The 24,057-nt window shown below is 51.1% G+C and overlaps 13 protein-coding genes across 13 annotated transcripts; 6 read left to right on the top strand and 7 right to left on the bottom strand.

The window, feature by feature from the left end:
* Positions 1 to 737: 737 nt before the first annotated feature.
* Positions 738 to 2,673, top strand: P174DRAFT_462738 (sugar porter family MFS transporter; the record flags this gene model as incomplete). Its single annotated transcript, XM_024830165.1, has 6 exons — positions 738 to 1,160; positions 1,220 to 1,334; positions 1,390 to 1,821; positions 1,876 to 2,229; positions 2,280 to 2,617; positions 2,638 to 2,673. 6 exons carry the CDS (start codon positions 738 to 740, stop codon positions 2,671 to 2,673), a joined length of 1,698 nt encoding a protein of 565 aa, XP_024679139.1.
* Positions 2,674 to 3,420: 747 nt separating this feature from the next.
* On the top strand, positions 3,421 to 5,142 carry P174DRAFT_493805 (putative tannase; the record flags this gene model as incomplete). Its single annotated transcript, XM_024830851.1, has 1 exon — positions 3,421 to 5,142. One exon carries the CDS (start codon positions 3,421 to 3,423, stop codon positions 5,140 to 5,142), a length of 1,722 nt encoding a protein of 573 aa, XP_024679138.1.
* Positions 5,138 to 7,279, bottom strand: P174DRAFT_411400 (putative FAD monooxygenase). Its single transcript, XM_024824270.1, has 5 exons — positions 6,990 to 7,279; positions 6,525 to 6,939; positions 6,239 to 6,474; positions 6,151 to 6,191; positions 5,138 to 6,103 (listed from the first exon to the last, which is right to left on the bottom strand). Exons 1-5 carry the CDS (start codon positions 7,224 to 7,226, stop codon positions 5,221 to 5,223), a joined length of 1,812 nt encoding a protein of 603 aa, XP_024679137.1. The 5' UTR covers positions 7,227 to 7,279; the 3' UTR covers positions 5,138 to 5,220.
* Positions 7,280 to 7,406: 127 nt separating this feature from the next.
* On the bottom strand, positions 7,407 to 8,579 carry P174DRAFT_394097 (class I SAM-dependent methyltransferase; the record flags this gene model as incomplete). Its single annotated transcript, XM_024823623.1, has 2 exons — positions 7,407 to 8,175; positions 8,230 to 8,579. The coding sequence occupies 2 exons, from the start codon at positions 8,577 to 8,579 to the stop codon at positions 7,407 to 7,409; spliced, it is 1,119 nt and encodes a 372-aa protein (XP_024679136.1).
* Positions 8,580 to 9,733: 1,154 nt separating this feature from the next.
* Positions 9,734 to 10,502, top strand: P174DRAFT_462734 (putative endoglucanase; the record flags this gene model as incomplete). Its single annotated transcript, XM_024830164.1, has 2 exons — positions 9,734 to 9,829; positions 9,900 to 10,502. The coding sequence occupies 2 exons, from the start codon at positions 9,734 to 9,736 to the stop codon at positions 10,500 to 10,502; spliced, it is 699 nt and encodes a 232-aa protein (XP_024679135.1).
* A 580-nt stretch (positions 10,503 to 11,082) lies between these two features.
* P174DRAFT_375736 (putative phosphoglycerate mutase family protein) lies at positions 11,083 to 11,706 on the top strand (the record flags this gene model as incomplete). The annotated part of the gene is made up of 3 exons (XM_024822641.1): positions 11,083 to 11,296; positions 11,349 to 11,575; positions 11,623 to 11,706. The coding sequence occupies 3 exons, from the start codon at positions 11,083 to 11,085 to the stop codon at positions 11,704 to 11,706; spliced, it is 525 nt and encodes a 174-aa protein (XP_024679134.1).
* Positions 11,707 to 12,452: 746 nt separating this feature from the next.
* Positions 12,453 to 12,789, top strand: P174DRAFT_376545 (DUF3759 domain-containing protein; the record flags this gene model as incomplete). The annotated part of the gene is made up of 2 exons (XM_024822697.1): positions 12,453 to 12,547; positions 12,606 to 12,789. Coding segments are annotated over 2 exons (279 nt in total), but the record flags the coding sequence as incomplete, so codon positions are not given.
* Positions 12,790 to 12,822: 33 nt separating this feature from the next.
* P174DRAFT_411393 (CRAL-TRIO domain-containing protein) lies at positions 12,823 to 14,651 on the bottom strand. Its single transcript, XM_024824269.1, has 4 exons — positions 13,777 to 14,651; positions 13,687 to 13,728; positions 13,535 to 13,634; positions 12,823 to 13,481 (listed from the first exon to the last, which is right to left on the bottom strand). The coding sequence occupies exons 1-4, from the start codon at positions 14,560 to 14,562 to the stop codon at positions 12,952 to 12,954; spliced, it is 1,458 nt and encodes a 485-aa protein (XP_024679132.1). The 5' UTR covers positions 14,563 to 14,651; the 3' UTR covers positions 12,823 to 12,951.
* A 282-nt stretch (positions 14,652 to 14,933) lies between these two features.
* On the bottom strand, positions 14,934 to 16,652 carry P174DRAFT_444315 (uncharacterized protein). Its single transcript, XM_024828055.1, has one exon. The coding sequence runs from the start codon at positions 16,394 to 16,396 to the stop codon at positions 15,188 to 15,190; it is 1,209 nt and encodes a 402-aa protein (XP_024679131.1). The 5' UTR covers positions 16,397 to 16,652; the 3' UTR covers positions 14,934 to 15,187.
* Positions 16,653 to 17,129: 477 nt separating this feature from the next.
* Positions 17,130 to 17,522, top strand: P174DRAFT_462730 (uncharacterized protein; the record flags this gene model as incomplete). The annotated part of the gene is made up of 1 exon (XM_024830163.1): positions 17,130 to 17,522. The coding sequence occupies one exon, from the start codon at positions 17,130 to 17,132 to the stop codon at positions 17,520 to 17,522; it is 393 nt and encodes a 130-aa protein (XP_024679130.1).
* A 131-nt stretch (positions 17,523 to 17,653) lies between these two features.
* P174DRAFT_453491 (uncharacterized protein) lies at positions 17,654 to 19,671 on the bottom strand (the record flags this gene model as incomplete). The annotated part of the gene is made up of 11 exons (XM_024829162.1): positions 17,654 to 17,956; positions 18,026 to 18,267; positions 18,342 to 18,411; positions 18,437 to 18,510; positions 18,593 to 18,676; positions 18,730 to 18,852; positions 18,906 to 18,927; positions 18,990 to 19,058; positions 19,177 to 19,308; positions 19,360 to 19,441; positions 19,517 to 19,671. The coding sequence occupies 11 exons, from the start codon at positions 19,669 to 19,671 to the stop codon at positions 17,654 to 17,656; spliced, it is 1,356 nt and encodes a 451-aa protein (XP_024679129.1).
* A 798-nt stretch (positions 19,672 to 20,469) lies between these two features.
* P174DRAFT_394087 (Zn(II)2Cys6 transcription factor domain-containing protein) lies at positions 20,470 to 21,734 on the bottom strand (the record flags this gene model as incomplete). The annotated part of the gene is made up of 2 exons (XM_024823622.1): positions 21,610 to 21,734; positions 20,470 to 21,555 (listed from the first exon to the last, which is right to left on the bottom strand). Exons 1-2 carry the CDS (start codon positions 21,673 to 21,675, stop codon positions 20,470 to 20,472), a joined length of 1,152 nt encoding a protein of 383 aa, XP_024679128.1. The 5' UTR covers positions 21,676 to 21,734.
* A 518-nt stretch (positions 21,735 to 22,252) lies between these two features.
* P174DRAFT_462728 (tannase and feruloyl esterase) lies at positions 22,253 to 23,982 on the bottom strand (the record flags this gene model as incomplete). Its single annotated transcript, XM_024830162.1, has 4 exons — positions 22,253 to 22,582; positions 22,671 to 22,879; positions 22,982 to 23,428; positions 23,607 to 23,982. 4 exons carry the CDS (start codon positions 23,980 to 23,982, stop codon positions 22,253 to 22,255), a joined length of 1,362 nt encoding a protein of 453 aa, XP_024679127.1.
* Between the last annotated feature and the right edge of the window lie 75 nt (positions 23,983 to 24,057).

The following is a 24,057-nucleotide window of genomic DNA, read 5'->3' as shown; positions in this document are numbered from 1 at the left end:
CTATCTGCATAATTCGTGCTCTCCGCAGCTCCCTTCAATTCAGGAGACTACCAAGCGTCATCTGAAGCCACGCAAGCCACAGTGGGAGGCCTAATGATGCCCGTACGAGACAAATAAGACAAGCTAATGTAGTAGTGCTGACCATGTCCGAGACGAAGTAACTAAATACTAGCAAAAAGTGATACTCCTTGTTAGCTACCTAGGTACCAGCTCGATGTCTTACCAAGATATTACTGTGACCTTGGATCCCAGCCAGATGATACCATCCCCGATCCGGTTCACTAGCCCATTCTCGCTGCCAGGAATTCATCGCAAGACCTTGACTCGCACCTAGGAGACACATGGTATTCGCTACTCGCATGACTCGGCATAGATCGTGCTCATCATAGAACCAGTCATGAACGTCGAACGGGAGCGTCATCTCGATCTCTGATGGACATTACTGGACTTCCAAAGCCGATGATACTCCGACCCCAGGATAACAATGCAACCCTAAAGCCGAATGCTACTGTCTACATCTCTAGCGTCTGGTCATATGGAGTACTAGTCATTTTATTTTGCAAGATGCAGGCCACCCGACTCCGGATGGATCCCATCGTGCCGAGATATACCCCAGACGGGGTCGAGGGAAGTAACTGACTTATTAATACCTGAAAGCCTCGCTCTCATGACTGCCACATTCCGTCGAGTTTCGTTTACGTCTTTGATTCCCACTCTGCATAGAGATTCGCATCAAGATGGCTGTCAGTCAATCAGTCGTTGGCCGCGCCAACGCAGAAAAGCCGCATGGTCTAGTGGGTATGCTGAAGAACCCCTACGTCTTCATGACCTGTGCCTTTGCCTCGCTGGGCTGTATCATGTATGGGTACGACCAGGGAGTCATGAGTCCCGTGCTGGTGATGGAGAATTTTGAGAATCATTTCCCCTACCTGATGGGCTCAACCATCCAGGGTTGGCTGGTTTCTGCTCTCGAATTGGGTGCTTGGGCGGGTGCTCTGCTCAACGGATACCTGGCAGATCGCATCTCCCGCAAGTATTCGATGATGGTCGCTGTGGTTATCTTCACGTTGGGGTCCGGATTGCAGGCTGGTGCGCAGACTCCCGCCTACTTCTTTGCTGGTCGTATCATCGGCGGTGTGGGAATTGGCATGTTCAGCCATGTACGTCTGTTTCGTCCCGGCAGCACCCTATTACTCGCTCACTGTGTGGCCATTCTTAGGTCATTCCCCTCTATCAAGCCGAGATTGCTCCTCCCGAACTGAGAGGATCGCTCGTATCACTGCAGCAACTCTCCATCACTATCGGAACATCCATTGCTTTCTGGCTGGACTATGGTTCGTCTACCCTTCTATTGCCGCCTTGCTATCCTGTCTGACAAGCCACTAATAGGCATGCAATACGTCGGCGGCACCACCTGCAATCCTGAAGGCATTGACAACCCCTACCTGCCCGATGGCTCCTACAACTCCGCTCAGAACCACGGACACACCTGTCTGGGCCAAAAGACCATCTCTTGGCGGCTGCCGCTGGCCTTGCAGATTATCTTTGCATGGATCCTCTTCTTTGGAATGTTCTTCTTCCCTTTCTCGCCTCGCTGGCTGATGGCCAAGCACCGCGAAGAAGAAGCTGTCGTTGCCCTCTCCAAATTGCGGAGACTGAGTCCGGCAGATCCCTTGCTCAGGGCAGAAATTCTCGAAATCAAGGCGGCTGTTCTCTTCGACGAGGAGTCCGACCAGGAGGCCATCCGCGTGGGAGGGAGACTGGCCCCGTGGAAGGCGCTTTTCGCTCCTAACATGTTCAAACGTCTTGTCCTCGGCTGCGGTAAGCTTCTATTCTGTCTTTGTAGGCGCTTTTCTCAACGATCCTTGTATATAGGAACAATGATCTGCCAGCAATTTACAGGTATCAATGCGGTCCTATACTATGCCCCTCAGATCTTTGCTTCGTTCGGCTTCTCCTCGACCAAGACGACTCTTCTGGCCACCGGAGTGACCGGTATTCTGCAAATCACCTTTACGCTACCGGCCATTCTCTTTCTAGACAAGTTTGGTCGCAAGACGTTCCTCATCGCCGGTGCAATCGGCATGTTCTGTTGCCACGTGGTTGTCGCTACTGTCGAAGGACTGTACCAAGATGAGTGGAATAAGAACATGGGTCTGGACAAGGCTCAGGGATGGGTTGCCATCGCCTTTATCTGGCTGTTCGCTGTGAACTTTGCCTACTCATGGGGTGCGCCTTCTTCCTTCCAGTGTGTTTGCTCCAAACACTGACCCTACTAGGCCCCGTCGCGTGGGTTCTCGCACAGGAGATCTTCCCCAACAGTATGCGCTCTCGGGGCGTGTCCATCGTCGCCTCGACCAACTGGATGTTCAACTTCATCATCGGTCTGACGACTAAGGATATGCTCAAGTCGATGAAGTACGGCACATACATCTTCTTTGCTATCTTCAGCGCTCTGGGTGGTCTGTTCATCTGGAGATTTGCTCCGGAGACTAAGGACAAGACTTTGGAAGAGCTCGATGTCTACTTTGGAGGTGCAGAGGATAGCATTGCTGAGTCGGATCGGCTTCGGATGCTGCGTATCAATGAGCGCCTGGGGCTGGCGGGAGTGGAAAAGGTGGGGATTTGGCTGACGAGAAGATGCCTGTTCATGATGAGGTTAGGGAAATGTAGATGTTGGGGTCAGCGTGAAGAGCAGAGCCGGTGACGTGGTGCATGTTTGTGGTTGTTCTACAGATCGTGGGAGTTCAGATCACTAGTCTATTCTGTGGGGACAGTTGCATTTAATTCTTCAATCATCTCGCCCTACGACTTGTTCAAAGATATGATCAGCTTGTCTACTTCCCGCTGCAAATTTCATGGCCGAGTACTTTGCTTATAGAGGAGCTGCAATGTGTATGGAGTGCTCGCAAATCCAGATATGTATATTGACACCCTTCAATTCTTTTCGCTCCTCAACATCCAGCTCATCGATACTTCTCGCCGATAGTCATGCAGCTGTCAGACACGCGTTCAGGAAGAGAATTTAGCCAGAGAATATAAGTGCTCGGCGTTTAAGCCTGCATATGGTGATAATCTCCGGGTTGGCCACGGGTTGTGGGACTGTGGGATGGACTGTGGGGATGGCGTTCTTCCATTGCGGACTATGGCAAAGTCTCCGAAGCTCTTCAGGAGCAAGGAATGCTACTTGTCCAGAGAAGGTGATGATCATCCTGCTATAGGGGGCTAACCAAGCTACCCCACAAATTAATATCGGTGAAGATCCTGGGGAAACTGTTGTATGATGGCCCTTGACCCGGAGAAAAGGGACAAGAGGACAAGTGGGAATTGTTGCTATAAAGAGGAGAAGCATTTCCTTGTCAATCTCCCTGTACTCATCCCGAATCATCCCTATCTACTGCAAGCGGTTAAGAAATACCAATGCGCCCTTCTACCTGGGCCCCTTTCACCGTGGGCCTTGCTGCTGTGGCCCATGCAGCGAGTCCCTCAACGCTCGAGGAGCTCTGCACCGTCTCTTATGCTCAGAGAGCATTGCCGCCCTCCGAGTTCATCCAGGGCATCACAATAGATTTAGAATCTGTTACAGCCAGCGTGGTGACCAAGAGCACGGTCAGCAGCAATGACTATCCTGCAGCGACCATCGATTACTGCAATGTCACCCTGGCCTACTCGCACGATGGCATCGACGGCGACCGAGTCCTACTCCAAATCTGGCTACCAGCTCCTACCAACTTCCAGAACCGATGGTTGTCTACCGGAGGCGGTGGTTATGCCATCAATTCCGGGAGCCGCATGTTGCCCGAGGGTATCATCTACGGCGCGGCGTCTGGACTGACGGACGGTGGGTTTGGGGGCTTCTCGGTCAACGCGGATAGTGCCATGCTGCTGGCTAACGGCACACTGAACTATGAGGCGCTGTACATGTTCGGATACAAGGCTCACCGGGAGCTTAGCTTGATTGGCAAGGCCTTCACGCGCAATGTCTACGGCATGACCGACAGCGAGAAGCTGTACGCCTACTACCATGGATGCTCCGAGGGTGGCCGCGAGGGTTGGAGCCAAGTGCAGCGCTACGGAGATGAATGGGATGGGGCCATTATTGGGGCTCCAGCGTTTCGCTGGTCGTTTCAGCAGACTCAGCATCTCTTCTCGAATATCGTTGAAAAGACTCTCGGCTACTATCCCCCACCCTGCGAGCTGGAGAAGATTGTGAATGAGACTATCGTCGCATGTGATCCCTTGGACGGCAGGTCCGATGGTGTAGTGGCAAGGACCGATCTTTGCTTGCTGCGTTTCGATCCAAAAGCTATCATTGGCAAGAAGTACTCCTGCGCTGCTTCTGCCACCGCACCGGCACAGAGTGGCACTGTTTCGGCCAAGGCAGTCGAGGTGGCCAAAACCATCATCAACGGACTGCATGACTCCCAGGGTCGTCGTGTGTACTTCTCTTATCAGCCCAGTGCCGCGTTTGATGATGCTCAGACGCAGTACAATGCCACCACTGGCAAATGGGAGCTGGCTATCAACCAACTTGGGGGCGAGCATATTGCACTGCTGGTGAACAAAAACGGTACCACTTTGGACAGCCTGGACGGCGTCACCTACGACACGTTAAAAGACTGGGTGATCTCGGGCATGCAGGAGTACTACAGCACCCTGCAGACTACCTGGCCTGATCTAACACCCTTCCACCAGGCTGGCGGCAAGGTAATACACTACCATGGTGACGCTGACTTCAGCATCCCCACTGCCTCGTCGATCCGCTACTGGGAGTCGGTTCGGAGCACCATGTACGGCAACCTGTCGTACAAAGCTGGTGCCAATGCTCTGAATGAATGGTACCGCTTGTACACTGTGCCAGGTGCCGGCCACTGCTCGACCAACGATGCCATGCCCAATGGTCCGTGGCCCCAGACCACCCTCGCTACCATGATTGAATGGGTCGAAAAGGGAGTGACCCCGGTGACTCTGAACGCGACAGTGCTCCAGGGTGATTATGAAGGCGAGAACCAGCAGCTGTGTGCGTGGCCGTTGCGCCCTCTATGGAAGAACAACGGGGAGACCCTGGACTGTGTCTATCACCAGGCGTCCATCGACAGCTGGCACTATGACTTGGATGCAGTTCCCATGCCTGTATATTAGCGTTCCCCATGGACACTTCCTGTGTATATGACGACGAGTGGTAGCTTCGAATATCAATTGCCATTCATGTTCTATAGTCTACTGCCGTGAGAACTCCGAGAAGTAGTTGTCTAAGCCTGCCATCTCGTCTAGACTTCCTATCCAGCCCACATGTTGATCTGGCCGACACAGAACCAAGCAACCTAGGTCCCTGTCGATGCCGTAGCCGGCGTACGCCTTGCCTGAGTTTGGATCATATGCATCATCATCTGCAAACGTCTTCCAGTAGTCCCACCCCAACTCGTCATCAAATGGATGAAAGATATCCGGGAGATCCAGGAGGTTAATGCTCGTCCTCGGACTCGCATGGACCAGGAGGGTTTCAAGTGGAGGATCGCGCCTACATGAGTCCTGAGTCTGGTGTCGATGTGCCAAGTGAGAACGTTGACTGAAGCTCTCAGCAAACGAAGTCAGTCGTTCCCACACATCTGGCCGTCGCAAGTCACCAGAGAAAACAATCAGCCGCCAGCAGCCGTTGCTCGACAGGACGTTCAATAGGGGAATGGTTGATCCATCGGCTTGGTTGACCACGGGGAACGACGGGATACGCATACCGACTGCAATATTCTTCGCCAGCGCTCCGTCTCCGCTCTTCTCGTTGCTGGCAACCAGCATGTTTGGAGCATATGTGATTTTCACACCAGCCATAAAACCAGAATACTCGTCTCGCACCTGATCGACTCCCTCCGCGTCCTTGGCCTCTTGCTCATATGCATGCACCAGGACGGAGTCCATCTTCATGAGTTCTTCGGCGACTGGCCGTCGTTCTGACTCGTATGTGTCTAGAATGATGGGGTCTGCCACTCCAGTGATGACTGACCCGAGCTTCCAGACGAGATTGTACGTATCTTGCATCGACACATTCATGCCTTGACCCGCTTTGGGAGAGTGGGTGTGAGCGGCATCACCCGCAAGGAAAATTCTACGTTTATCAGCAGGCTGACTGACAGTGGCGGAAGATTTCCTTACCGGTCCTTGATCCTGTATTCCTTGACCAGTCGTTGTCCAACCTTCGAATGTCAGTGTCTATCGTGGTGATGGGTGATGTGTGGCATACCGGGTATATCGACCACCAGTCGCAATGCTTGTAGGATAGCTTGTATGGACTGATCCACCTTTCTGCGGCCTTAATGAGTGCTCTGGGCGTGTCCTCTGAGTGGTCCTGTGCCATTTTTTCGAGCTCTTTATCGCCCTTGACCTGGATGTAGAATCGGACCAGGCGATTTTCGCGCGGCGCTGTCATGATGCTGCCGTGACCAGGGCACTGAATTGCGCAGGACTGGCGAATGTCGGCTACAGTTGTCAATAGGGAAACATTCTTCTAGGTGGGTGAGGGTGCTTACGAAAATTGGTGATAGGGACGATGTCTATGACGCCCCAGGTAGAATGCTCCGAATGGCTTTCCATAGGGACGTCGAGCTGAGTTCTGGTACGACTTTGGGCGCCATCACACGCAATCACATAACGAGCGTGTATTGTCTCTGTCTGTTGGGTTTTATTGTTCTTGCTGGTGGTTTTTGTGACCTCCACTGCCACCGGAAACTCGTCGTCGCCTTCGCTATTTCCACGACTGACAGTCAACATTTCTGCCTTAGTGTTCCACTCCACGGATATGCGATTCTTTTTTGAGAGATAATCAAGCAGTATCTGTTCGATTCCGCCCTGGTTGAACAGCATCTGGCCATACTGGGAAAGACTGTCCGATTGTGAACGCCGCCGTTTCCGGCGCTCAACTTGCCCGGTGTCTTTATTCGGGCCCTGTAAGGCGTCAGGTTCGTCCACAGAGACTCTCCTCGAGTGTTCCATACCCAATAGCACATCTCCACATCAGGGACACCCTGTCGGATGATGGGATCAACCAGGCCGAAGCTGTTAAAGATCTCTAATGTGCGACTATGGATTCCATCTGCATGACCGGTGGTCGTTCGGCCGCTCTTCTGATCGATGATGCGTGTGGACATGTTGTAATGCGAGGCCCAGCAGGCGGCCATCAGACCTGCCGGGCCAGCGCCGATAATTAACAGATCTGTACTCTGTGAAGGCATTTACACGGAAGCAGAAAAATGCATACAGGGAGTCAGACTGTACAATTATGCAGAAACATATTTTGAATTATTATTAATCCTTGTTTACGGGGGGATTGGGAGTTTCTTTGGTTCTTATTAACTAGTTATACCTCGCTCAACTGACGTCATCATGAAACATCTACTCAACCGAGCGAAGAACTAATCGGCTTCAGGAACAGCAGATCTGCACGAAATCAGGGAATCAGGTACCCAGAAATCAAGGAATCTAGGATAATTGCCACACTCACTGTAATCTGTGTCTGAGGCCCAACAATCCTCCTCCTGGAGTGCCGCCTTCCGACACAACGTATCTCGATCTTCCGCATCGTACTTATGGCTCTTCACCGCGAGTAATTTCTTCCCCGATGAGATGATGTTTCCTGCGAGATCCACATTACTGCGAGGGAAGTAATATTGGTTATGACTTCCATTCTCTGCATCCCAGATGCCCTTGACATCCCACCGGTCGAGATCGAAAACTTCGTGGCCCATGATCTCATTGGCCCGCACTAACCCATTCTTGATAAATCTGCGATTGATACCATCTGGGTCATTGTACGCGGATAGGACTCGTGCTTCCTGCTTACAGCCGTCTAGTCCGACCAGGAAAGATGGTTTGTTGTCGGCGCATCCCGAACAAAAGCTGGACAGAAAGGCAGGTGTCTCCGCTCGCTGCAAGCTTCCGAGGGTAGATCCAAGCGACAGCACAGTCTTTGGACGGGACTTGATTTCGGGTCGTTCAAGCCATTCGCGCCCATCGTCGTAGGTTCCGAGGAGACCGAAACAGCGCACATGTCGGAACCGTCCCGGGGGCACCAAACGGAGCGTCCGTTGGAGTTCGGGATAAGAGAGGTCCAGAGCGAAGTAATCCACCTCGCGACCTAGTTCGTCAAGGGCGTCGAGTAAGATTCGGATCTTGCGGAGATTACTAGAGCTAGTGTCAGGATGCATCTCTAGGATATTCGAACAGTATCATGCTGACCCACTGCCTAGTTCAACCAGCATACTCCCAGACGGGATATGCTCTGCGATCTGATACTTGTGTCTCTCCAGTAGCGCAATTTCCTCGTTGGTTAAGTAGTATGATGGAGTGTAAGTGACCTCTTCAAAGTACCGTAGTCCCTGCTCGTCCCAGAGCAGGAGATCGGGCAGCGCAGCCTCTCCATCCTCATGGCAAGCAGTACGGATGTTTCGTTCCAGGGATTCTTTAAGTTGGACATCTTCCTTGTCGGACCGGATATCGAGGACGTTGTTTGCAGCAGGAAAATTCGCAATGGGTTGGACCCAGCTTTGTTTGACATGCAGTCGAGGAGTGACGACGTTTTCAAACATGCTCATGCAATATGTACGCAGTAAATCTTTTTTATGCAGAGGTATAATCGGCAAAACCTTATAGATCAAGGAAGCACGAGGGGTCTCCAGTATTTATTTTCTAACACACTGATCGACAATACAATTGACCCATTGCATGCTTATCTAGCAGACTCATATGAAAGATACATGACGTATGGATGGGGGTATGTCATCGTCACTGACAACCACTTTATCTCCTTTCGTAAGGAACAGAAATATTTCCGAGCATATGATACGTGGATCTGTCTTAAGTGACTCCATGCAAGGTACAACGTCCATAGGCTTGAAACTTAACTTGTTTAATGGTTCGGCTGGATAAAGTAGTATGATCACTGCGACATAGGTATTTCTGTTAGTTAGGCTAAGCGACTGTTATCTTGTTCGGAATTCGGTAAACAACGGAATGCTATGTGCTTAACGTACACAACTAACTAGACCTCTTTCGGATTGTGATTGCTTTCTGCAAGTAGCTAAAATTGGTCTGGTGTATCGCGTTTCCTCGAGTGGTCCCCCAGCCCGGAGGAGTCTGCGGCCCAACCCGGCTTCTTACCATGGGCTGGCTACTAAAGGATTCCGCAGAAAGTGACAGAACATCTGGCGGCCCTCTCGCTGTTATTACACATTGTTAATAAAAGGTCTTGTTTAGTAGTAGACTCCCTTCCAAAAATCCACAATGTCTGGACCCGTGATGCCTGTCAGGCTGACCCCACGGCGACGGTTCTTCAAGTGCAGAGGATTTGTATACCTGAAACACAGGCACGTAGCCACCAAAGCTTCTTACTCGCGGTCAATGGAAACAGGCAAATATGATTTGATCCTCTCACTGGCCGACCAGGGTTGTTTTCTCATTAAGGCTAAACACTCGCGAGCAAGACGAACTGTCTCCTGTCTGCTTGCGCACTAGCCTTCTGTAAACTGCAGTGCCGGATCGGCGGGCCGAACATTGGAATTCAAATACGCTATCAGGATTTGTGCCCTGAGACTGACCTGGAAACATAAATTTCTGCCTGTTGCCGTGTGCTCCTTCTCACAACAATATCTTATTACTTGGATTCAACCATGAAGGTAGAGACAGTACTCGCATGCCTACGGCTTGTCACCTCGGCTTCAGCTTATCTGGCCACAACTACAGTATGGTTTGCTTCATCCTATTACAGACCATGACTAACCAGAGAGACAGCGATACTATGACGGGCAAGAAGGAGCTTGTGGCTGTGGAACATCATCTGGTGCATTTCCTTGGCAGGTAAAGGGCAACACCGATCTGTTTGACAAATTGCGCTGACATTTAATCTGTAGCTCGGCATCGGTAACGGTGTCTACACGGCCGCCGGCTCGCAGGCCCTCTTCGATACTGCTGGCGCCTCATGGTGCGGTGCAGGGTGCGGCAAGTGCTATAACTTGACATCAACGGGCAATCCTCCCTGCAGCGGCTGTGGCACCGGAGGGGCCGCTGGGAAGAGCATCATTGTCATGGTCACCAATCTCTGCCCTTATAATGGCAACCAGCAATGGTGTCCTCAGGTTGGCGCCACCAACAGCTACGGATACAGCTACCACTTTGATATCATGGCCCAGAGTGAAGTTTTTGGCGACAATGTGGTAGTCAACTTTGAGCCGGTGACTTGTCCTGGTCAGGCCACCTCCGATTGGGAGACCTGTGTCTGCTACGGCAAGACAGCGACCGATGAGACTCCAGTGGGCATGACTCCAGGAGGCAGCAATCCTTCTCCTCCGACGTCGACCACCTCTACCAAGACAACCACCACGACCACCACTGCTGGAGCCACTCAGACCCTGTATGGACAGTGTGGTGGCAGCGGCTGGACTGGCCCTACTGCCTGTGCTTCGGGCGCCACGTGTAAGGTGTTGAATTCTTATTACTCCCAGTGTCTCTCGTAGGAATAATGATTGGAATATCCTGCTGATATTCCCCTTGGAATTTGCTGGGTGGTTATTGCATGGGACTCGTGTTTTCGGTTGGTTGGCTTTCAGATTACCGATTGGTCTCAGTGGAATTGGATTGTAAGCGAGAAATGGACACGGACTAGACCGGCATCCCGTTCTCTTCCACTGGTAGGATGGTCACCACGGAACAGTAATATGCATAAGCATTAGTAGCCAGGCATCATCTTCTAACCGTCTTGGCGATGGATCGACGTGCGGGAGGAGTATACGAGCGAATGATGCATAAGACTGGAGACAATAGAAAGCCAATCATCAAGCCATTCCAGCACGTGTGCCTAACGAACCAATCACATTATCACAGCCCCCAATTCCCCTTTAGTAGATACACTCTCTCTGTCAATCCACCATGACCAACCGTTTCTTGAGCTGTCGACGCGGATTTGGACTAGAATGAGTACGACGAGGTTACATCGCATCTGTAAGATGGAGACTCCTAGCAGGTATAAATACGGACCGATTTGACCCAAATCTCCTCACCCGCTTCTGTCATTCAACCTCATTCATCGTCATCGCAATGCATGCCGAAACCATTCTGGCCTTGGGCCTCATCGTCGTTGTCTCAGCAGCCAAGCCTAGCGTCTACCTCATCCGCCATGGTGAGAAGCGCAGCGATGGAGGTAATGGATTAAGCGCTCAGGGGCTTGAGCGCGCACAATGCCTTCGCAATGTTTTTGGTAGCATTTCACGCTACAACATTGGATATATCATGGCTCAGACGCCCAAGAGTGGTATAATGATTGAGCCTTTCCGAAAGAAGCTTCAGTTAACCTATCGATCCAGATGGCAAACGCGCTCGTCCGTACGAGACCGTAGAGCCTCTCGCGGAAGACCTGGGACTGACTGTGGACACATCCTGTGATCGGGATGATCCCAAGTGTGTCAGAGATGTGGTTGAGGGTTACACCGGGTCGGGCAATATTCTGATTTGCTGGGAACACGACGCCTTGACGGACATCGTCGACAAGTTGGGTGGTGATGATGCCCCATCGTATCCTGATGACCGGTCAGTTTTCCTTGAAGACAAATTAACAATTCAATGGCTGAACAATCTCAGGTTCGACGTGATTGGACCGATCCCTATCCCTACTCCGAGATCACGGCACAGACCAGCGAGCAATGTCCAGGCTTGGATGGTTAGAGTGGTTCGGCCAATCTGCTCTGACTTCATAGAATTAGCTCTAGAGATTAATACAGTTATATAGATATATACATCCCTCTTGTTGGATTTATATAGCTGCATTTGTGTCTGCAGTGAATTTTGAATATAGAGCTCGAGGAATGGATAAGTAAACTACCAGGTAATACAGTGGTGAGAACAACTCAGTAGCTGGCAGGATGCATCATTGTGACATAGCCAGAAGCGCTCCATTTGTTGTAGCCCTGGATCCAGATTCTTCATCTGCTGAAAATAAGGCCGATTTGCTAGCCCGATGCTGGGACCAATTATCCCCATCTCCCATGAGTCGCCATCATTGTATTGCGCAACTTGTAGTGGAGAGACCCGCCTAGAAAGCTTAGTCCGTCTGCTAAGACTCAACAGTATCAGAATAATCAGACAGCATGACACAATGATTGCCATACGAAGGCCTGTCCTGATTCACACCTCCATAACCTGACAGATTGGTCTATATAAACCATTATCCAGCCCTTTCCCTCTCCCCCTTTTGTTCGATATCTCCGTCACCGCAACCTTCTGAACCGGTATTTCCACTTCTTCGTTTCTAATCCCCCTAAGTCTCACATCATGGGATGGTTCGGTAGTGCTCCTATCTATCTCTATTCTATGCTGTTATCGCTCTTGACTAACCTTGTATATTATCCTAGGCGACGATAGTGACCAGGCTCAGGCCGACAGCCAATACCAATCATTCGCTGACAGCAACGAACGCCAAGGACAAAATAAGTCATGAGCTGATTGCGGCTGCCGTCTCCTACGAGGCTGCTAGTCTCTATGAGGATCAGGTCGCTGAAAATGGCTTGTCCTGTCCTGTCGGTCCATCTGTCTGATAACCGGAAAGATGGACTAGTCTGGCACAGTTATACTGATCTGGATATATGTCCGCCTGAGAGCCACGAGAAGGCCAAGGAGGTTCTTGCTGCAATTGCTGGAGGTATCCTGGACCGTGAAGTTGAGACCAGGGGTCTCGATTTCATGAACCGGGAGCGGGCCAAGAGACATGCTGAGCATCAACTGACCGAAGCTTACTCTCAGAATTACTAGTTCTATCTACAGAATTTGGATAGCACCAATCTGATACTTCTAAATCAAAGATAGTCTGCCTCGATTACCAGTAAGAAAAACAAATTGACTGATGTTTTGGGTATCATCGTCATGCCATCATCCATCAATGGATCAGACCAGCAATCAACGGCGGGTAAAATATTAGACATTAATGAGCTTCACCCGTGCCCGATCAACATGGGCCACCTCCAGCACCTTGGCTGTCTCGATCTGAACCTCAGGTTTAGTCTCTGGATAGTGCTTGATTCTCCCTCCCTCTTGAATGACGCCTGTTCGATCAAGGAAATTACGGGCTCGGACAAAAGGGTCCAATTTCCAGTAATTAACGCGAAGTTGTGCCATCACTTTCAAACGGCGCGACTGGACAATCGCAACCTCTTCCGAGCAGTCGTGTCTCGTTGCCTCGATCCACTGGGACGTAAGGGAAAGAAATGCTTCGCTGATATGTTGTCGCTCAGCCAGTAACGCATCCCGCGCTTCGTCGTCCTCCATTAAGTCGTTCTCGTCCATCTCAGGCTCGGTATACTCATACTCCCAGTCTTCATCACCTCCAAGCTCGCTCACAATCTGACTGGGATGAATGAACTGTGCGAGATCCTCCACCGACTTGGTGAAGTGGATTTTTGTCACCATGTCTGGGTCAATCCAGTTTTTAATGATCTTCCATATCCCTTCGTAGGCTCAGTTAGTGGTGAGCGATAAAAGACAGGAAGGGGCCAAGCACCTGCAAAAATACGGGGAGCATTGTGGATGAGCAAAACTCCCAGCGACTCGGGATAATATAATTCAAAACATCGGATGATGAACTTTACAGGGGCGTACTCCTGTATGTAGAACATCAATAGGTGATCTCCCCAACCGTGAAGATAAACACACCATATTTGCGAGAGAAAACCCAGTCATGTCGAAAATGACAGTCTACAGTCTAAGTCAGTCATAAGATCCACCTATGTCAGTGGTACATACCGCTGTCTCCACAGGAGGCACAATGAGAAGCCGGACGGACTCCATAATATGCGTGATGTATCGGTTCATCACCTCTTCCGACTGATCCTCGGGTCGATGCAATCGCACCCGTACCACACACAAAGGCCGGTTTAGTCGATCGACCCCATGGACATAGCATTTTCCCATTTGTAACTGACTGAGAAAGCCACGCGATAGTTGCGCCTCGGCAGCATTCGAGGGTGCCTGTGACTGGAGAATCGCGCAAAGCTCACCCTCTGGCAGTAGACGGTCATCCACATGCATGTCCTTTATTCGCCATTGCAAAGCGTTCAGAAGTAGAATAAAAGCCTTGCTGACATTCCACTTGCAGAAACGCAGGTATCGAAGCATCCATCGATCCGGATATTCATGTTTGCTCGCCGTGAGTATGCCCCAGCGGACATCGTCTGGACTCAGGTAGGTCAAGGACTTTGCCACAGATCGGATCTCAGACGCGGTCATTCCGATACTGCGAAGACTCTGGACTAGTGGGTTGGAAGGTGCCGGAAAGGACGCTGTGCTGCTCCTGCGCAATAGGATGGAATCCGTCCGGGTGAGCAGCGAGTTTCGGCGCGCAAAGGACGATATTGAATTTGTTTTATTCCGTTCGACACTGTTGACGCGGAAGAGCTGTTCGAGGTCTTTGAAAGAGGCGGCATCTTCAAGGTAGAGAACCAAGGACCACAGCTGCTGCAAGCATCGCTCCTGTTCCCTCGACAGATTTCCCAGAAACCCCGGAGGGATATTGCTTGGGTCTGGAACCATTTGAGGGTAGAACAATCACTGTTACAGAAGACGGGTATTCGACCCCGCGCAGGGATACACAGAGGTTTGCGCACTCTCATTAATCGGTGTACGCTGCTGCACAAGCGCCATCAGGTGCAGTCTGCTTCCCCGCACAATAACATTCCCTCCTCGGCTCGGCGGCTTCGACCCTGGCAGTCAGGGCGCGTGATTGGCTTTGGTTCTTGGATCGGACGGGCCGCTGAAGAACCGAAAGGGAGATGGGCCAATCATGTCTTGTATGGGTAATTCACGGTGACTGCGGCACTGGCAATGGCATTGGACATCTGATTGGTTAAAGAGTGGTCCTTTAAAGGGTAGCCAAAATGACGTCATACAGCAGTCACGGAGGTCTTGTGTACCTTGTTAGATCAAGGTAGTACTGGAATGAATATTTGACGCATATAACGCTCCACACAGGGTTTGCTGTAATCTACATTTGTACTAAGCACAGAATACAGTTATCCTGACGTCGGTCGTCAAATCCGTCTAATACTCATTGCTAAAATACACAATCTCCGCATCCCTTGGAGATGGAAAAAGGAAAAACCTGACTCATGCATATATGTACAAGGGAAGATTCAAGAGGTAGTCCGTAGCACTCCAATCACTTGCTCTCTTTCTTAGCCTCTCCAGCAAGGCTCTCGGCCTGCTTGGTTCTCTCTGATAAGACACCCTGGATGTCATTGAGGGTATCCTTGAGGATCTTCTCCGCCTCGGGGCCCTTCTTCTGCGCAATACTCTGGAGTGACTGCAGCTGGGAGAGAATGTTTGAACCACCTGGGAACTTGTCGGCCAGACTGTCAAGGTTGAAACCACTTTTCTTGGCTTGATCGACGGTCTGGTTGATGTATCCCTCCAGGTTTCCTACGTTGCCTGAAGACGAGCTTTCCTTGATCAGACCCCAGAGTTCCCCAAAGTTGCCCTTTCTCAAGGCATCGCTGTTTTTCTCAACAAGTTCCTTGACCTTGGGGTTCCGATCAAGGTATGGCTTAACCTCTTCCATACCTTTCTGCCATGCCTCATCACCCAACTTCTGGAGCTTCTCTCTCTTCTCCTGAGCCAGCTTCTGAATCTTCTGGACGGTCTCCGCATTGACACCGCTCGAGACGATGTCCTTCACTTGCTGCCATGTTCTGTCTACCTCCTCTTTCGCCTGCGGACCATAGGCATTGCCCATCTCCTTGAGCTGATCCAAGCTGCCACCGACCTTTTCCTTGATCTCGGGATGGTTGTCAAGGATGTCACCTGCAGACTCGCCGGCGAGTTCATACAGACGCTTGAAGTGCTCTTGTAGAGTATCCCGGATCTTAACAGCAGTGTTCACATCGAGACCGCCTTTCTTTGTGGCTTCACGCAAGTCTTTGTACGCATCACTGACAATCTCATTGAATTCTCTTCCATGCTTGCGCTTGATCTCCTCGAGGTCGTCAAACGCCTGGTCGACATAGGGCTTGGCCCCAGGGATCCACGATGCGTAGTTTTTCGCTGTATCTCTCAGCCAACCAAAAGCCTCGTCGGGATCGGGAGTCTTCTGAGCGACTGTCTTCTTCGCTTCGTTGTAGTATTTTTGGGTTTGGTTTGCCGTCTGGACAAGCTTCTTGGCTCCGGAGAAGTGGTACCAGGTGTATCCTGCGAGGAAGGTCACCGCTCCACCAGCGAGGCCGCCAACCAAGGCAGCGTTAGTGCCATTCCCGGCGGACTGAGTTGAGGTAGCGTAGCGGCGAGAACGTTGATTGCGAAGAGATGCCCTTGTTTGACCCCAGAGCTGCTGCCTGGCGCAGCCTGTTGCGAATCGAGAACCTCGGGTCAACATGTTGTGATAGAGTGTTATGAAGTAGGAGATGAGCTGAATGAAAAGTTAAGATTCGTGTGTGAACTTAGTCAAAAGATTGTCAAGATCCGTAGTAGTCAATGGTATTTATAAGTAGGATGCAATGACGATGCCGTAGAGTGAGTGACATTATCATACCTTATGGGGCAGGGCATGTCCATATCCATTGCGTCATGATTACTCGGTACTTTCCCTGTTTCCGGCAGCCACGCCAAGACATCTGGCTTGTTACCATAACAAGAATGATCGAAACTGGAATGGCATGATGTCGGTGTTCTTATTCTACTCCGTAGTGTCTAGTCTATCACTTGCTACATATCTAGTGCCGAGTAATCATATTATCCACGGCTGTTTGCCAGGATTATGCTTAAAATTTAGTCTACTTTTGACCCCGATGATGATGTCACTGGTTGGCATCATTAACGATTGCCCCCCTGCTGGCACTTAGTTTCAAAGTCATAAAACCCACAATCCATGCGATTCTATTATATTTGTTGACAATGTCTGAGCACCTGCTTTCTGATATAGGTGGCGTTGCAGAGCCAGCCATCTCTGCCTGGCTACGTTCTGGCTTCTGCATGTCATGATATAGAAATTGATTGTACTTCTAATCAAAAAGTACTATACGTTGTATTGACTTTTGCTCTTGATATTGTATATTCTGATCGAAGATACTTAGATGGGACATATGTCCTTAATACGACTGATCATGTCCATGCGCGCTGCCAGTTTATCGCCCAATTTGACCAACTCATCACCGGGCATCGCACGGCGGAAACTGGCTGCGCGACTCACCCGGGCAATGTCCAACAGTCCCAATGAGGCAAGGATCAGGTTGAAAATGGCCAGGGGCGCATTCTTCTCGTCGTCGACCACCGTGTTCCAACGTCACATTACCGACCGTTCCCATCAGCATGACAATGCGCCCAATCGTGGCAAGCGAGGTCAGCCCGGTCACGAGCTCACCGACGACGGGGACGAAAAAGCAAATGGCGCTCAGGAAGGCAAAGGCGATCGCCTTGCGCTACTCCCGATCCATCTCCTCGGCCACCTCGACGATCGATTCCACGTTCTCCACCGCTTCTGCAACCATGAAGATGGGGAGTGAAACTGCCTCAACGAGAGCATCAGTCAAGCCCATGTAAGTGCCTTCCTTGACCCTTCGGACTGCGTCGTCCAGCTGCGGCTTCAGGTCCTGCAGCCGTGCATACGCCTCGGTCACTACGTCCCTTGGGTTGATCACATCCTCCCGCTTATAACCCTTGGCACGGGGAAGTTGTAGTCCCAGTTCTGATCTCTGCAGTGTTTGTCTGTCGGCGCACAGCCGAAGTGATGCACGTTTTCCCAGGTAATATCGTCCTGCGTGGCACCCGTCTCAGAGTACAGGTCGGCCCAGAACTGCTCGGCCTTGTCATCATGCAAAGTGCAGTAAACGGACTGGGTGTACCGGAGCCCCTTGGCTGGAGGCATCTCGGCTCGTTGCGAGCAATTTGGAGGACAGGCCTGGCTGATGTTGCGGTAGCGGCACTCCGGGGGCTCGCCCTAGACCTCCGGGTTATTGCAACTCCCTTCCGGCGCACAGTCGTACTCCTCGCAATACCGACAGTTGACGTCCGTGTATTCCTTCTCCCGCCACATGTCCAGGCAGTAGTTACAGCAGGTGATGGTCTCCGTCACAATACAGCCAAAGGACTTGTTGCCCTTGTCAAGCATAAACTCATCCACCACCTTTGTACTGCCCTGGACGACGGCGCCGGCGTACGTGTTGAATTTGCCATCGTACCCGTCAGCCATCATGATATCGTAACGGGAGAGCGAGTGGCGAGGGTGGCCTGCAAAGCCTGCAAAGGGTACTGCGTTCCACACTCGTCCGATAAGTCTGCAGCAATCTGTTCGATGGCTTCAAAGGTGGAGTAGGTTCCGGTACATTTCTCCGGTTCGGGGGCAGGGTCCAAGACATCGGAGCTGTAGTCATCATTGATGAATTTTTTGCAGATCTACCACCCAGTCAATGGTACCGACGAAGTTGAGTCCCTTCCAATGGCTGCGACGGGGGTCCTTGGTCGTATCTGACATGTACGCGACCCATTCAGTGTCTAGACAGAGCCACGTTAGCGTCCACTGACTCCATCCGCCTGGTCCTGGGAGAAGGAATTCTTCAGATTCATGGTTCCTTACCGTCGTAAACCACCATGTCCGAGTTGGAGGCCCCGTCATGCCAGGTCTTTACGTTGAGATGCAAGTCGATAATGTCATTGATCTCTGCATTGGAGGCCGTGTCAGTTCAGTACGCATTCCCTTGGCGACCGGTGGACTCAATCGGTCGCCCTCAAAAGTGCACATGGGACCGGTGCAGCCCGCCTGTGACATCTTGAATGTGCGTCCATAACTTGACTCGCCCACAATGATCTTGTTGGTCGGCACACCGGCCTTGGTGACTGTCGCTGTCAGTATGCGTAGCTCTCAACGACAATCATGGAGGGACTCGTACTCATCGCCAGAGTATATGTAGCCTCAGTCAAGTTCACTGAACGCGGAATTAGCTTGAACCCCATAGCTAGGCAAGACAACATACCATGGCTCCGCAGGCAGTTTCCTGCCGGGCAGCCTTCAATCGACCAAGGATTTCCAGCATCCCATTGTCCTATGTGAATCATGTATTAGGCAGGCAGTCTGAAAACTAACCATGAAGATCGTAAGTCATGTAGACAATATAGTCCAGTTCCTTGGCCATCTCCTTGGTGGGAAAGGCCGGCAAGTACCAGTACGAGCCCGGTGCTGCAATCGACAGCGATTTCCCAGCCGGCAGCGTTCGTCGGATCGTAATCTAAGAATTTGAGGTAATGGGGGCCGTCCGATGGCAGATCCGGTGGTGTTCCATCAATGTCCATCGCCTGCAGAACGGTCAGCGTGTCCGGAAGCACAAAAGAAGGAGAATGACTTACTTCTGGATATTCCCGGTCAAAGTCCACGCCGTCGAGGCTCTCGTCGGAAAGAAACTTTGCAATATTCTTCGAGAACTTGGGCCTGTTGGGGGGGCTCATCACCTGGTGGAGGGTATTGTACGTCTCCGGCTCGGTGGAGTAGCCCTAGCCACCGAACGAGATGATCTTCTTGGAATTGAGCACGTTCTTGAATTTATCCCACTGCTTGTAGTAATCCCTGATCTTCACCGACCGGTCCGAGGTGTCGATTTCTGCAAACGCCCAGTGGATACGCGTGAAGCTGCCATCAGTGTTGGCACGGCCCGCACGCATGCGCAAGCAGTATCGGCTGAAGTTCCACGATTCGCAGTACCCGATTCTGCTATACTCAGTAGGGCCCGCCCCATTGTTCACCACATCTAAGCCACAGCTGGAGACGCATCCGTTTGTGCCCGGCGGGGAAGTTCCTTGGTTTCCCCGTAGGTCCTTTCTCTTCGATGCAGAAGTCCGTGTTGACGCCACATTGTCCCCAGATATTGCAACAGGCGTTGAGAGGGCATGGTTTCAGGTCGGCCAGTTTCTTGTCGCCAGATGGCAGGTAGGGTACCGGGCTTGGTCGGCCCAGGAATGGCATTAGAAATCGGGGTGGGCATCGGCGGATTGCCCTTGCTGAGGCAGATGTTGATTCCTGCCATCTTGAGGCCTTTTGCATCCGTTCCACCCCCAGGTGATGCCGTCGTTGAACTCCTCCAGCTGCTTGACTGTCATCCCGTTCGAGACGGCCAACTGGGAGCAGGTGTCCCCGATGGCAACTGTGCAAGACGCACAGGAGCTGTCTTCATTTGGCTTGGGTGAGATGGGCTGCCGCTTTCCTGTGCGGCCTGTGAAGAGAGTCGAGCTATTCTTAACAAACCCACTCTTTTGGAGCTTGAGTGTGTTCTGGACTTGATATTGGAAGTCAACAGGGCTCTCAATATTTGGAACGTAGTTAAAATATAAATAATAGCGTTCCAAACGCCTTGCAGAGATAGGACAAATGTTCCTGTCAAGTTCAAGCCGAATTATGTTTTGCTAGGATTGACCAGACCATAAATTTATTTCACTGGCGTTCTGTTCTTAGGAGGAAATTGCTCAGGTTAAGGCTTGCCACGGCCACTCAAGCCATTCACGCCAAGGGGGTCCTAAGAATTGGGTAACTGATTCTATCAAAAACTGACCACCATCTTGAAATACCCAATGATCACGGCAAGAGTGAATAAGTGCGCCATAATATGCCAGGATCACTAAAGCTTCTCCCTGATTTGACGCTAACAGATCCACATACTTCGGGGACACCATGACTGGCCACGCTACCAGAGCATGGATGCGTAAGTGGTCTTTCTTCAAATCAATCGCCGTCATCACCAACTGCAGAGCTTGAATTGTCTGGCGAAAAACGTTGAGTCTTGCTGCATCTTTTTCCGTAGCTTCAATACGTTCGAATAGAGCTTCGCACACCGGTCCAAGATCAGATTCCATAGAGGGAAGCTGTTCACTAAAGGCCAAGAGCGGCTTAAGTTTGGTTCCCCGAAGGACGTCCCATCTTCCTTCGGCTGTGACAGCTCGTATTCCTTGATGGACTCGAAGATACTGCACGAAACGGCCGATAAAGCCCTCGAAAGGACCTTCTCGGAGGACAAGGGTATCACAGAGTAAATAAATACCTAGTATTGCAGCAAAGAGGAACATCGAGATGCAAGCATCTTGGTCGATATGAGGTGAGAGGCTATTGAAGTTGGTTAATGCATGATTCTGAAGTTGGGTCGCATGATGTCGATAGAAGCGTCGATGATCTGGCTTAGTGATGCTGAGATTCAAAGCACTTATAGCTAGCGTCATATTAAGGAGGTAGGGTGCTTCAAGGCCGATTTTCAGCATGTCAGGAAACGACATGCTAGATGAGACGTCGCGAGCGTCAACCCAATTGGCACTTTCCACAAATACATTGTGAAGAAGCTCCACATGAAGTAGATTGACTGGAGGATCTGAGGCGGGGCCACAGGGGGCTGGTATACCTTGTTGGGCGGGTGAGTTGGTGGCAGAAGAAGCAGAGGCAAAGTCGTGGCTGGTGCTGGGTGAAGCTTGTGCAGAGGAGATGATTGAAAGAGCAGGCCCCGCGAAGTGGCACTGTCGTTCCGAAGCAACGCAATTGGAGCAGATGGGCCGTCGCTCATCACACTGGTAGTTAAGTCGGCAAGTCTTCCAATCAAGTCTAGAACAATTATTGCATACCTTCACGTGGCGACGCTTGCATTCAACACAGCCATTGCGAGACTTCTTATGCGTCCTGCGTGGCATGCCGGCTGTACGCGAATACGCAAATCCAAGAGCATTCGGCGTCGCGAGTGAGAGGTCATGTACCCGCCCAAGCGCAAACCCTGCAGTCTATTTCAAGGCACTCGCGTTTTTCAGCTTCTCCGACCCGTACATTGATGATTGATCTCGATGGACCGGTTGCTCAAGGGGGTTGGTTGACGTCATACGCGTATGCACGGACCAGTCAGGCCCACAGATTCGGGCTTTTCTGGCCCTGCATTGAGTGCCTTGGCCAATCAGATCTCAAGCCTCACAAAGAATAAGGCTCCGAATGCCCGTATACACGAATCAAGCTCGCACTCTGAACCCACATGTTAAAGGTCTACAAGTCCCACTCTTTCTATACACATGTAGGAGTAGATGAACCCCACCAAATGAGATACTTCCTCCGTACAGTGCACTACTACGCGTAAGATCTAGCACCTGTTGAGATCCACCCACCACACCGCCCATATAAAAATTGGCCTACCAGACCGCTTTGCAAGTCACTGTACAGGGCACGTAAAGCACGTAGATCGCGTTTCTTTTCTCAATTATTGGGTACATACATAGCGCGCTCTTACAATCCGCATTTATAAGACTCCGCCTTTGTCACATCCAAATCGGCAGACACAAGTTGCGCCTTCTCCGGATAAGGGCACAAAATCCTCTCATACTGCGTCCCATTTGTATCCTTGAAGTTGATCGGCAGCGTGTCCGGAGCGACGCCTTTTTCTACCCAGTCGACCAGCGCTTGGAACGTCGCTGTTGGCTGTCCTCCCACTCCACCAGCACAGTGCGCTAATCCTGGGACTTCGAAATAGCGGAAGAAGTCCTTGATATTTGGTGTCTGCTCTGTGGCACGATCGTAGTATTCGTTGGTTCCTTGTCTAAGGATAAGACCGTCGGCCTTCAACGTCATACAAGTCAGCATGAAAACAATGCGTGCGCGACAGACTCTAAAGATAGGGAGAGGAAATTGTGGGGTTGTAACTCACCGTGCCATGATAAGTAATCATTTTGCCGCCCGCATCACGAAATGCAGAGAGGTCAGTATCAAATGTCCCGAAAATCGAGTCAAACTCCTGGGCAGAAGCCTGAAACAGACGTGCGTACTCCCCAACTGAAGTGATCTTAGAATAGTTCCAATTAGGATCCTTCTTGACCATGAATTTCAGCCAGGCTTCTCCGAGTCCAGCAGGCGATCCTACACAAGTCCCATTCGAACTGCAACTCGTCATCGCTAAGCCCAGAGCTGCAGTGGTGCTCCGATCTCCAGAGCCAGTCAGTCGAGATTGGTAATCGAGACCGTAATAGAGGAAATCTCCATTGGCTTTTCGGGGCCCTGTCCAGGTAAGGTTGGCGATAGCGGCAGCTGCGTTGCTGATCGTGCTAGCTTCGTTATCGCAGTTAATAATCCTACCAACCATGGAGAAGGGATCGAAGGAGCAGGCAGCAGGGTCACTAATGATGCCGTCGGTGACGCCATCCTGTGGATCGCAAGTTGCAATAGCACCAGCTGTAACCGCGTCTAATTCACATTTCTGGGGAAATTGCCCGGTGAGCTCCATCATGACCTGTGGCCAGGCAAGCGCAGGAAAGAGACGAGCCCAGTTAAAAGCTGGGGCCGCCGCGGCAATGCCATCATACGCTTCTGGATAGCGCTGGGCAAGCATCATTCCTTGGCGACCACCTTGTGAACAACCTGTAAAATATGAGTACTCTGCAGGCCGGCCGTAGAACTCTTTGATGAGTTCTTTTGCAATGATAGCCTGAAATGGGGACTTAGTGATAGCCAGTAGAGCAAGGTCGAAGTCTGTTCATACGTACCTGATCCTTCAAAGACACGGAGGCGAAGTTCTGGAGGGCATACAAATTTACATTTCCGGGACTGTTCAGAGCCCACGGATCTGGCACAAGGCTCAACCCGATACCGCCGTCGGTAGTGGTTGCAACATAGCCGTTTCCGAGAGCTCCAGCCATAGCAGTATATGACAGAAAGAACCGACCAGCCACATAGCCGCCACCTCCAGTAGCCTGAAGCCGTCCGTTCCAATCTTTCATTGGAAGCCATGTCTCAACATTGATTGTGTCATTCTGACCGGGATGCGTATATGTGACAGTGACGTTGCAGTAGTCAATGTTTCTCACACTAATGGAAGGATTGTTGAAATAGTACTGGTCTGATACTTCGGAGGAATAGTTCAGAACAAGATTGGCTGAAAGATTCAGGATCTCAGCACCGAATACCGTGGGATATGCGATGGCACTCGCAGCACATGCTGAAGCTGGGATCGAAGAGACGTTCATTCTGCCGAACCGGAATGATGATGGGCGAACACGTCGATTGAAAGAAAAGGCGAAGAGGTACTGGACAAGAAGTCT

Source organism: Aspergillus novofumigatus (genome assembly GCF_002847465.1).
Source record: "Aspergillus novofumigatus IBT 16806 chromosome Unknown P174scaffold_7, whole genome shotgun sequence".
Taxonomy (NCBI): domain Eukaryota; kingdom Fungi; phylum Ascomycota; class Eurotiomycetes; order Eurotiales; family Aspergillaceae; genus Aspergillus; species Aspergillus novofumigatus.
This window is presented reverse-complemented; position numbering and strand designations above follow the sequence as displayed.

Coding starts and splice junctions, on each gene's coding strand:
- P174DRAFT_411393 (XM_024824269.1), bottom strand. CDS start 14,562: ATGGTTCCAGACCCAAGCAATATCCCTCCGGGGTTTCTGGGAAATCTG. Junction 13,635..13,686: donor GGTTTTCTCTCGCAAATATG/GTGTGTTTATCT, acceptor TTCTACATACAG/GAGTACGCCCCTGTAAAGTT. Junction 13,482..13,534: donor TGCTCCCCGTATTTTTGCAG/GTGCTTGGCCCC, acceptor GAGCCTACGAAG/GGATATGGAAGATCATTAAA.
- P174DRAFT_411400 (XM_024824270.1), bottom strand. CDS start 7,226: ATGCCTTCACAGAGTACAGATCTGTTAATTATCGGCGCTGGCCCGGCA. Junction 6,475..6,524: donor CGTCCCTATCACCAATTTTC/GTAAGCACCCTC, acceptor TGACAACTGTAG/CCGACATTCGCCAGTCCTGC. Junction 6,192..6,238: donor ACTGGTGGTCGATATACCCG/GTATGCCACACA, acceptor TGACATTCGAAG/GTTGGACAACGACTGGTCAA.
- P174DRAFT_444315 (XM_024828055.1), bottom strand. CDS start 16,396: ATGTTGACCCGAGGTTCTCGATTCGCAACAGGCTGCGCCAGGCAGCAG.